At 44.3% G+C, this 12,429-nt stretch overlaps 1 protein-coding gene across 1 annotated transcript; it reads left to right on the top strand.

Moving 5' to 3' along the window:
* The first annotated feature begins 40 nt into the window (after nucleotides 1-40).
* Nucleotides 41-11,833, top strand: LOC132469511 (uncharacterized). Its single transcript, XM_060067503.1, has 5 exons — nucleotides 41-1,555; nucleotides 1,954-3,300; nucleotides 8,720-8,781; nucleotides 9,264-9,411; nucleotides 9,809-11,833. Exons 1-5 carry the CDS (start codon nucleotides 1,380-1,382, stop codon nucleotides 11,157-11,159), a joined length of 3,084 nt encoding a protein of 1,027 aa, XP_059923486.1. The 5' UTR covers nucleotides 41-1,379; the 3' UTR covers nucleotides 11,160-11,833.
* The last annotated feature ends 596 nt before the right edge of the window (nucleotides 11,834-12,429 follow it).

The following is a 12,429-nucleotide window of genomic DNA, read 5'->3' as shown; positions in this document are numbered from 1 at the left end:
ATACATACATATCACAATTATTTTATGCATACAGCAAATTCAGACTGCTCAGTTTAGCCTCACTTCTCTCGATACTTTGAGTGACTGCGATGTCTGTGACTTCTGTGGTGACCTGGTGAAAACATTAAGATAAGTGACATTCGTTATATTGCAGTGTATATGGTCAAGAAGGGTTGATTCATCTGTGTCCTTAAGACATTAATACAAAGGGGGTTTCATCAAGATATTAACTTGATGAAAGCACTTGTGTATGCACCAATGTATAAAATGTGTTAAAACAATAAGGTATAATAATACTTTGTCGACCATCTAGGTCTGGTGTAACTTACAGGTACACCCAGAGTTTTGAACGCACTATATGCCTGTGGTGGCAAAATGACTTATTTTTTGTTATTCTCATGCAGGTTCAGCTAGAGTTTACTTGAGGACAACTTACGTTACTTACACCAGCTGGCTTCATGTGATAAGATAAGTTGGTGTATAGAAGTTGGCCAAGACCAAATTATTCCATATTAGACAGCTGCAGAATGAAAAGAAAACGCTAACCCCAAAATAATTCTAACAAAAGGTTTCTCAGCAGTTTTTTGTAGCATTAGGTGTTCTCAATAACATACTAAAAGTTGACCAAAGATTGACCACTAGAAAGCGTCCAAGATGGGCAGGAAGCCCTGACCCTAACTCCTTCATTATTTGACCTAGCCATGTAATCTTGGTGTCTAACCCCATGTTTACTGGGTCAATGAATCCATTGGACTAAAATGCACTGACATGATTAGAAAAAGGTCAAAAACCAGCCGGCTGTGGCTTAACTATCAGAAGATGCCGGAGACAGCCCAAGCTCTGATCAAAGCAGATCGTACAGGATCTTGGAAGATGCACTTGCGCGCAATGTTGGACTGTCTGCCAATATTTTCCGCCGCAGAGCACGGCAACTATCTGAAATCGGCATATTTCTACCTCCAAGAAATGTGCCAACTCGAAACCAGACACCCTCATGTACATGACAAGTTTTCCAGGGGTTTCCATGTGATCCGCCGCAGCAACCAGGACTGGCAGGCCTTAGCTCTGACCTTGTCCTCAAGCAGACATTGATGCGATCCTTAAAAAGCAGTGGAGGTTTGACCCATGGAAGTGGAATGACTGAGGAAATGCAAGCATTGTGGACCATGTCTACACCCATCACATCGGAATACAACAACGCCAGGCAGGAATTCAATGACCTCACCAACACGAGCAGCACCTAGAATCCTCAGAAGCAAGGATGAATAGAGACCACTCTGATTTAGAAAAGATCTGGGAAAAGCTTAGCATTTGCACACCATTCTCTCCAGACCCATCTCTGAGAAACATTGTAACTGGTGTTGCCAAAGAGGAGGTGAATGTGCCGAAACCTATCAACACGCGTTGTCCACTGGAGAGTAGATAACACCTGCCGAAATAAAGTTCCACCTTTATGTCTAACGTCACTTTATGGCCCCATACAAGTTATATATTACGGATCACTGTTCAGTCGTCCTCCACAAACCACTGAGCTGTCAAGGAGAGCCGAGATGAGGTAAGAACCGACTATTTTGACATTAAATACAATCATTTATAATAAGTTATATCTTTGTTGTACACAAGGAATGGGTTAACCTAACAATTGTTAGTGCTTGGCACTTGTTTCTATGAGCATCCTTACTGTACCGACAGAGATATATTGTTGTTTCTCATTCTTCTGACAAATATACTAATTGTTAACTTTTTTTATTCAATATTAATTATCTTTAAATCGCTTTAAATAAATGCCCTAAATGTACGTTAAAAATGTTTCAACATCAGCAAGATGGATTCACAATTAAATAGGACCAATTAAAAATGTAACCATAAATAATGCATGCCAAATAAAATCCTGGTTCCTTATGAAAGATGACCTTAAAGCTCAAACGTCTTTGTCTTCAATTGGCCCTTCAGTGCGGTTCCAAGTCCCCCGACCCTGAGGGCCCGACTGGAGACCTTCGAGTGCCACTTCACGTGGAACCTGAACAGCCAAAGAAAGGACCTTTTCCTTCTCCGGGACATACTGGAGGACATCGGCGCCGAGGACGGCAACCTCTGGCGGGGACACATCTACAACCTGCAGGCCTACGTCCACTTCCTCCTGGCCTCTGAAGAGGAGACCCCAGGCTCCACCATGAGCGACGCCCTGCGCTGCTTCGGCCAGGCGGGGGAGGCCTTCCGGCAGGTGAGGAACCCCGTGGCGGACGACGGTCCCTGGCTGCTGGTCAACTACGGCAACCTGGCCTGGCTGCACTACCACCGGGAGGAGTGGTCCGAGAGCCTCGCGTACTTGGGCAAGGCGGAGGCACTGCTGCGAGAATACCCGTCTCCGATACAGGGGCAGCCCCATCAGGTGGTCCTGGCCGAGAAAGCATGGACCCTCATGAACTTCGGCCAGGCCGGCAAACGCAGTGCGGTGGAGCTCTTCGGGAAAGCCATCGAGGTGCAACCAGCAGGCCCCGTTGAGTGGACCACCAGCCATGCGTTGGCCTTGGCGATGTCTTCTCCTCCATACACCTCGTCACCAGAGCAGGAGGCGGACATCTTGGAGACCCTGAGATGCGCCGTTGAAGGCGATCCAGACAACTTGTACATTGCTGTGGTGTACCTTGGGAGACGCGCCATGACCGACAGCACAGGGATCGCAGAGCGAGCCCGTGAGCTGACCGAGGAGGTGCTGGAAAGGTCCCAGACCACCTACAGCGGGATCCGACCCCTGCTGAGAGTCTACAGAATGCACGTGTCCCTGGATGAGGCCATCGACGTGGCGAAAAAGGCTCTAGAGAGGCATCCGACCAAACGGCATCTCAAATTCGGCCTGGCGAACTGCTACAAGTCGAAGATCTTCTCAGCCGGGGACAGTCCCTTGATCGAGGACCTGAGGAGTCGAGCCATCGTTCTCTATGAGGAGGTGTGCAGCCTGTATCCTCATTCTTTCCTATTGGGGAGGATCACCCTGGCGAGTTTATACACACAGTCAAGGAATCCTGACATCATGAAGTGTGACAAGATATTTAGGGATTTGTTGAAAATTGATTTAGAGCCAGTCCAGCGGCAAATGCTTAATAACCAATATGCAAAATTCCTCCACTTCAGTCTTCAAGACCGACGGAGGTCAATAGATTATCACATGAAGGCAGCAGAAATACTGCATTCCTCCAGGTTTCGGAGAGAGAGCATACAGATTCTGACCCAGATTAAGAATAGAAGTATGAACCGAATGTGTGGAGAAATTGAGGACTTTCTGGCCAAACTAACCTTGTAGCTCAGCACACAATAAAAAGAAAAATCACATGTTACCTAATTAGACAAAATCCTTTATTTATTAAATATGGCACCAACTTTCAGATGTCTTTCAGTGTTGAAATCCACCATACAATGGAAGAATGGTTACAAAGCGCATATTTTGTAAGCACTAACGACTAAATTATTTTAAATTTTTGTAAAAGGGGAACTATAAATAGGAGTTTTATTTAAGACTGAAAAAAATACAATTAGGCGAATGAATATTCGTATTGCCTCTTAACTCAATTGTTTTATGTTTTTCAAAAAGTTATATTGTCCAGAGGGAGGAGGAATGGACTGAACTGGGTGGGGATCCTCCACCTCCACTCACCATTGGCTATCGGGTCAAAGTTCCTTATAAACGTGACACGTTTTGGAATGGCATTTTCCGCTTTTATTTTGAAGTCTCAATAAGAATGAAAAAAGAGACTAAATTAAACGCTAAATTAAAATAATACGTAGAAAGACGGAATGGACTAGTCGTTTCCTCTTCGGCTCTTCTTGTGACTTTTATTTGAACTCCTGCTATGGAAAACAGGTTGGATTTAGTCATTTAATCAATGTTACGATTTGGGCTTTTTGTTGATTGCTTATAAAGACATGTTATTGTTGAGAAATTAACAGCAAAGAATAAACAAAAACAGTGGTATCCTGATTCTTCCGATTATTTTTTCATACATATTTATACATATATATATATATATATATATATATATATATATATATATATATATTATGCGTTACTTTGTCTTACTAGTTTTTCATGGTTAAAAGTAAGCTATTTGGAAATTGAAAATAAATACATCTGAAATTATAAGGTAATATGCCGTGTTGATTGTATTTGACAAAAGAAGGCTATTAAGACGTGGTAGGTTCGGACCTTTCTTGGAAGGAATTTTTAGTAACTGGACCTTGTTCAATTTTAATTGAAGCCCTGGCCTATAGCCTACAACATCACATCATTCCTCATCATTTAAAGCAATACATTACATAGAAGCAATGCTATGAATATATATCCTTAAAACACTGGACTATACAACATATTAGGTGTAAAAGCAGTTAACAGAGAGATATGCATTGCCATTAGAACCTCCTCATCAACATATCCTTCCACTCAGACGTAAACTTGTGAGTTAGGTCCTTTTCAAAAGCAAGCTGAATCAGCTGGGCCTTGAGTCTGTGCAGCATACCGCGCCGATGCTCTGAGGAGACGTTTTTCAACGTGGAAAATGAGTTTTCACACATTGCTGTGGAAGCTCCTAAAGTTAGGGCAAGGGTGTAGTAGGCTGTGAGAACAGTCGGCATAGCCTGCAGTGCACAGTTGAATGTGCTAAGGATCATTGCTATTGTCCATTTTCCGTCTTCGGGGGGAATCCGGGGGTCATTAATTTTCAGTTCCAGCTAAAAGCAGGAGAGGGATTACCTTTGATGGGTCCAGGAAATTATTTGACTGATTATTAGACTGTTGGTGGGCTTTTCAACCACTTATGAATATCCATGATGATGAACTAGAAATGAAAGTAAGCAGGGGCGATTCTAGGATCTGACTTTTGGGGGGGGCTCAACCCCAGGAAGCCACAGGGGTATATGAAGTATATAAAGTCCTGTCCAAGATTTTTTTATTCCACAACCTTTATTTTATTAGTTACTATGCTGTTGTATGTCTAAGCCAAAAGCTGGCAGTATCAGCTAAATAATGCAGTTCTGAATCACTAAGGTGATGAAAGGAAAAAAGACTATTTGGATGAAGGAATAATCAATGGATGTGAACTGTAATAAAAAATGTGAGGTATATTAATTTTCCTTTGTTTAAGTTTCACTCAAAAATGACCATAGTTCCCCCTTTTGTTTTTATTTACACAGTTACTGAAACAAATTGGTACAACATGAAGATTAATAATATGAGAAACATACCACTATTTCGGGAGCAATAAACTACATTGTCTCACTTTCAGGGACCCATACATTTTTATAAAACTTCTGATGCAAAAAAATCATGTTCTGATGCAAAAAAAAGTTGCCAATTTTCAGTTAAAACAATACCGCTGGCATTATTTTATCAGCTGTGGGCGTTTTCATTGCCATAACAACGTGAGCTAATCAACAAGTACAACATGTTCTAGACCAGTGGCTCTCAATTATTTTCTGTCATTCCCACCCTAGGAGACAGATAATTTTTTGCGCCTTCCCTGAATTGAAATAGCCCACTATTGAGAACCTGCTAATATTTATTTATTTAGATTAATAAAATTAGCTGAGATAACCTCTGCAACAACTTAAAACAATTTCCAAGTTCAGTTTATTACTCAATTTGTAACATTTAAACAAGACTGCTAAGTCTGTGTGAATCTCAAAACAGAGAAACAAGAGCATGATTCACTGGGGTTTGCATTTAATTAAAAAAAAAAAAAAATCAGCTTATTCCCTTTCAAAAAAAATAATATATGTGCATCTTTCAAGCATGAATAAAGACACCAAGTCCCTCTGTCATGACTTTGTACGATCAAAATTCTTGTAAAACTTCTGACCCTTGGTATTATGTTTATTTAAATTAAAATAAGTAACTTATTAAAATAAATCAATTTTATAAGCTGAGGGCGTTTTCATGAGCCTCATAGTATTAAAACATGTGGTACTTGTTGATTAGCTCAGTTTTTATGGCAATGAATACGCCCTCAGCTGATAAAATAATGCCAGCGTCTTTTTTCAACTGAAAATTAGCACCCATGTCAACTTTTTCTGCTCCTTGCACCTTATCATGTTACGCAGAATTACAAGCCCCTGCCGACTAAAAAATGAAGCAATTCAAGAGGCGGCATAGTTAGAATCGCCTTGTGGTCAACTGTCATTTAATAGTCATCTGACAGATTATGTCAAGGTTTTAAAATGATTATTATTATTATTAGCTGGTCATGTTATAACACAGCTGGTAATCGTGGATTTTCTGATAAAGAATAGCAAGCCTTTTTGACTGACAAAACAGCAGAAACTACGTTAAGTGTGCTCGTGCTGCCTTTTTGTTTTTGTCAAACAGGAGACGCCCACCCACCAATCAGAGGTTAGAGATTCCGGCAGGAAGGTTGCGCTCGATTTCACTAGCCCATTTGTGCCTGTTCATTAGTGTAAAGCATCTATTCTCTCATTGCTTGTGTAAAAAAAAAAGGTCTCGCCATTAGAGCCAAAAAAGCCTTTGTTTACCTTGACAGCGGTCAATTATACTTGGCAACGGTGAATTATCAAATATAATTCACCGCCGGAAGTTTTGAAGGGCCCATGCAAGTGAACGGAGCGTTAATAATATAAATAATAAGATAATATATAAATATTTTTTTCTTTTTTTGAGATCTGTGCCTCAAGTGGGGGGGCACAAGCATTGTTGGGGGCGGGCCCGGCCCCCTATGGCCCGCCCATAGCGACGAGCCTGGGAGCGGTGTGATGGCGCTCCAGGCCGCGGGGCGTCTTAAAGTGTCGGAGCGAGAATTCGATTGAAGAGATGTGATGGGAGCCGGAAAACCAGTTACCACGGTGACATGGTGTTGACCCCTAGGTTATGGAATCCAAGCCTGATCAAGAGAATCCCTTTTTGTTGTTCCTTTTGTCGTAGTAATCTGTTACGTTTGTTTTTTCCATAAAAAGACGGGATTTATCGAACCTCCAAGGCCTTATTGTTCATTTTGCTATCGACAGAGATGCTTTATTGGTGTCATGTGTTGCGTCTCTCCCTCTGTCCACCGTTACCGTCGGTTACGGGCGGAGATACTCCCAGTGGGGTGTGGAGGTTGTGTTCTTAACACTGGTACCCAAAATGCAGTGTGATTTAGATCCTTGGTCATCTATCGTTGATAAATTGTGTAATGACATCGGGCTGGTGTGCTTTTTGTACAAAGGGAAAAATTAAGTGTGCAAACGATACAAAATATCCTCCATTTGTTTATTTGTGTGATATATATGTGTAGGGACAGGCCAGTGCCTCTCCGACTGATACGAGGTATTAATCCTCCATTTGTTTATGTCCTTGAGGACGAACCAAATGCTAGTCCCAGGCCGTCTGATTCATAGCCAGGGCCATATACCTTATCAAGGGAGACACTGCTTCTTCTCTCTGAAAATAAGCCCAAACCTATCAACACATGTTGTCCACTGGAGAGTAATAATAATAATAATAATAATAGATTCAATTTATATAGCGCTTTTCACGCACTCAAAGCGCTTTACATAGGGGCACAAAAATAGACAAAAAAGAAAAAAAAAAGTCAACTCAAAGTTTGAGTTGATGGGGCTAGGGATAGTGAGTGATCTAGGGGTAGGCAGAGGAGAAGAGATGAGTCTTGAGGCCATCTTCCATTTGGACTGGAAGATGGTGAGGGACTCAGAGTCACGAATATGTTGGGGGAGGGAGTTCCAGAGCCTGGGAGATGTCCTGGAGAAGGCTCTGTCACCTAGGCTGTGGAGTTTTGATGTGTGGGTGGAGAGGAGACCAGCTGAGGAGGATCTGAGGGCCCGGGGGGGTTGGTAGAGGGAGAGAAGATCAGAGAGATATGGGGGGGGCATATGGTGGAGAGCTTTGTAGGTGAGGACCAGGAGTTTGTAGTGGATCCGATGTGAGATGGGGAGCCAGTGGAGATTCTTGAGGACTGGGGTGATGTGGTGCCACGCTTTAGTGTGAGTGAGGAGACGGGCTGCTGCATTCTGGACCAGTTGGAGTCTGTTGATGGAGGTGGTGGAGATGCCGGCAAGGAGTGAATTGCAATAATCAAGGCGGGAGGAGATGAAGGCATGGATGAGTCTTTCTGCAGCGTGAGGTGTGATGGAGGATCTGATCTTTGCAATATTACGGAGGTGATAGAAGGAGGTTTTGACAGTGTGGCGGATGTGGGGTTCAAGGGAGAGGGTGGAATCAAAGATTACGCCAAGGTTGCGGGCCTGGGGGGAGGGGGAGACCGTGGTGCCGTCGATAGTGAGTGTGGGGGGGTTTGCGAGTTTACTGAGGGTGGATTTGGAGCCAATGAGGAGGAGTTCAGTTTTGTTGCTGTTAAGTTTCAGGAAGTTATTTTGCATCCAGATAGTGAGTGAAGACAGGCAGGATTCAATGTGGGAGAGGGGGGGGTTGTGGGGGGATTTGGTGCTGAGGTAAATCTGGGTGTCGTCGGCGTAGCAGTGGAAGTCCATGGAGAAATGGCGGAGTAACTGACCAAGGGGGAGGAGGTAGATGATGAAGAGGAGGGGGCCAAGTACAGAACCTTGGGGAACGCCTTGTGTGACGGTGGCTGTGGCAGATGTGTGGTTGTGGAGAGAGATGAAGTGAGATCTGTCGGAGAGGTAGGAGTGAAGCCAAGTGCAGTTCCTTCGATTCCGAGGTTGCTGAGTCTGGTGAGCAGGATGGTGTGGTTTACAGTATCGAAGGCTGCACTCAGGTCAAGGAGGATGAGGAAGTTGAGGGAACCAGAGTCGGCAGAGGTGAGGAGGTCATTGAGGACTTTGAGGAGAGCGGTTTCTGTGCTGTGGAGGGGGCGGAAGCCAGATTGGAGGGATTCAAAAAGGTTATTGGCGTGGAGATGGGATTGGAGTTGTGTGGTGACGATGCGTCAAGGGTTTTGGAGAGGAAGGAGAGGTTGGAGATTGGGCGGTAGTTACTGAGGGAGGAGGGGTCGAGACCAGGTTTCTTGAGGGTGGGGGTGACAGCAGCAGATTTGAAGGCAGAGGGGACAGTTCCATGGGACAGTGAGGAGTTGAAGAGCTTAGTGAGGTAAGAGCAGAGAACAGGGAGGCAGGACTTGAGCAGGGGAGTGGGGAGGGGGTCAAGGGAGCAGGTAGTAGGTTTGGAGGAGCCTATAAGTTTGGAGAGTGCAGGAGGGGTACCCAGGTCAAAGTGGGTGAGACGGCAATGGGGAGGAGGTGTTGGGAGGTCCAGAGAGATGGGTAGGGGAGGGGCCATTGAGTGTGCAGGGGGGTAGATAACACATGCCGAAATAAAGTTCCACCTTTATGTCTAACGTCACTTTATGGCCCCATACAAGTTATATATTACGGATCACTGTTCAGTCGTCCTCCACAAACCACTGAGCTGTCAAGGAGAGCTGAGATGAGGTAAGAACTGACTATTTCGACATTAAATACAATCATTTATAATCAGTTATATCTTTGTTGTATACGAGGAATGGGTTAACCTAACAATTGTTAGTGCTTGGCACTTGTTTCTATGAGCATCCTTACTGTACCGACAGAGATATATTGTTGTTTCTCATTCTTCTGACAAATATATTAATTGTTAACTTTTTTATTCAATATTAATTATCTTTAAATCGCTTTAAATAAATGCCCTAAATGTACGTTAATAATGTTTCAACATCAGCAAGATGGATTCACAATTAAATAGGACCAATTAAAAATGTAAACTTAAATAATGCATGCCAAATAAAATCCTGGTTCCTTATGAAACATGACCTTAAAGCTCAATCGTCTTTGTCTTTAATTGGCCCTTCAGTGCAGTTCCAAGTCCCCCGACCCTGAAGGCCCGACTGGAGACCTTCGAGTGCCACTTCACGTGGAACCTGAACAGCCACAGAAACCACCTTTTCCTTCTCAGGGACAAACTGGAGGACATCGGCACCGAGGACGGCAACCTCTGGCTGGGACACATCTACAACCTGCAGGCCTACGTCCACTTCCTCCTGGCCTCTGAAGAGGAGACCCCAGGCTCCACCATGAGCGACGCGCTGCGCTGCTTCGGCCAGGCGGGGGAGGCCTTCCGGCAGGTGAGGAACACCGTGGCGGACGACGGTCCCTGGCTGCTGGTCAACTACGGCAACCTGGCCTGGCTGCAATGCCACCGGGACAAGTTGTCCGAGAGCGTAGCGTACTTGGGCAAGGCGGAGGCACTGCTGCGAGAATACCCGTCTCCGATACCGGGGCAGCCCCATCAGGAGGTCCTGGCCGAGAAAGCATGGACCCTCATGAACTTCGGCCAGGACGGCAAACGCAGTGCGGTGGAGCTCTTCAGGAAAGCCATCGAGGTGGAACCAGCATGCCCCGTGGAGTGGACCACCAGCCACGCGTTGGCCTTGGCGATTACTTATCCTCCAGACTCACCAAAGCAGGAGGCGGACGTCTTGGAGACCCTGAGACGTGCCGTTGAAGGCGATCCAGACAACTTGTACATTGCTGTGATGTACCTTGGGAGAAGCGCCAGGAACGACAGCAGTGGGTTCGCAGAGCGAGCCCGTGAGCTGACCAAGAAGGTGCTGAAAAGGTCTCAGAGCAGCTACAGCGGGATCCGACCCCTGCTGAGAGTCTACAGACTGCACGGGTCCCTGGATGAGGCCATCGACGTGGCGAACGAGGCTCTAGAGAGGCATCCGACCAAACGGCATCTCAAACACTGCCTGGCGAGCTGCTACAAGTGGAAGATCTTCTCAGACGGGGAAAGTCCCTTGATCGAGGGCCTGAGGAGACGAGCCATCAGTCTCTATGAGGAGCTGTGCAGCCTGTATCCTCATTCTTTCCTAGTGAAGAAGGTCGCCATGGCGAATTTGTACGCACGCAAAACGTCAAGCAATCATGACAACATGGAGGCTGACAAGATATATAAGGAGTTGTTGGAAATTGATTTAGAGCCAGCCCAGCGGCAAATACTTTACAACAAATATGCGAAATTCCTCTACTTCAGTCTTCAAGACCGACAGGGGTCAATAGAGTATCACATGAAGGCAGCAGAAATACCGCATTCCTCCTGGCATCAGACAAACAGCAGAGACGTGCTGACCAAGATTAAGAATAGAAGGATGAACCGAATGTGTGGAGAAATTGAGGACTTTCTGGCCAAACTAACCTTGTAGCTTAGCACACAATAAAAAGAAAATCACATGTTACCTAATTAGACAAAATCCTTTATTTATTAAATATGGCACCAACTTTCAGATGTCTTTCAGTGTTGAAATCCACCATACAATGGAAGAATGGTTACAAAGCGCATATTTTGTAAGCACCAACGACTAAATTATTTTAAATTTTTGTAAAAGGGGAACTATAAATAGGAGTTTTATTTAAGACTGAAAAAAATACAATTAGGCGAATGAATATTCGTATTGCCTCTTAACTCAATTGTTTTATGTTTTTCAAAAAGTTATATTGTCCAGAGGGAGGAGGAATGGACTGAACTGGGTGGGGATCCTCCACCTCCACTCACCATTGGCTATCGGGTCAAAGTTCCTTATAAACGTGACACGTTTTGGAATGGCATTTTCCGCTTTTATTTTGAAGTCTCAATAAGAATGAAAAAAGACACAGAACACGCTAAATTAAAATAATACGTAGAAAGACAGAATAGACTAGTCGTTTCCTCTTCGGCTCTTCTTGTGACTTTTCTTTGAACTCCTGGTATGAAAAACAGAGGTTGGATTTAGTCATTTAATCAATGTTACAGTTTGGGCTTTTTGTTGATTGCTTATTAAGACACGTTTATTGCAGAGAAATGAACAGCGATGAATAAACAAAAACAGTGGTATCCTGATTATTTTTCTGATTTTTTCATCTATATTTACATATGTATACACACACACGTGCATATATACATACATACATACATACATACATACATACATACATACATACATACATACATACATACATACATATCACACAAATATCACTGCCAAAGAGTGTACTTCCAGATCATGGTGTGCATTGGAAAGGAAGGTGACACGAACACAGTCTATTGGGGATGGAAACAGGTGGAGAAACAGCTCCTGCCAGTTATGACCAATAAGACTGCTGCCCCAGAAGGCCTCCTGAAGATGATCCACTGTCATTGCACAACTGCCTGCCGAACACAACAGGGCAGTTGCAGGCATATGGACTACCATGTATGCCTGCTTGTGGACCATGTCAAGTTGTGAATTGTGAGAATCACTATAATCAACCACAATTCCACGGTAAAGTCTATGACACCAGTCTTGGGGTTGTAATTTGTAGATGGTCCCTAAGAGAGATAGAGGGGAGGAGGAGGAGCAGGGGGAGGAGCAGTGAAGAGGGGGGGAGGAGGAGCAGGGGGTGGAGCAGTGAAGAGGGGAGGAGCAGTGAAGAGGGGAGGAGGAGGAGGAGCAGGGG

Source organism: Gadus macrocephalus, chromosome 12, assembly GCF_031168955.1.
Source record: "Gadus macrocephalus chromosome 12, ASM3116895v1".
NCBI classification, from domain to species: Eukaryota; Metazoa; Chordata; class Actinopteri; order Gadiformes; family Gadidae; genus Gadus; species Gadus macrocephalus.
This window is presented reverse-complemented; position numbering and strand designations above follow the sequence as displayed.

Excerpts from the sequence above, each read along its gene's own strand:
- LOC132469511 (XM_060067503.1), top strand. The coding sequence starts at position 1,380 with ATGTGCCGAAACCTATCAACACGCGTTGTCCACTGGAGAGTAGATAAC. Across the intron at positions 1,556-1,953 it reads TCAAGGAGAGCCGAGATGAG|TGCGGTTCCAAGTCCCCCGA; the intron begins GTAAGAACCGAC and ends TTGGCCCTTCAG. Across the intron at positions 3,301-8,719 it reads TTTCTGGCCAAACTAACCTT|TATCGAAGGCTGCACTCAGG; the intron begins GTAGCTCAGCAC and ends TGTGGTTTACAG.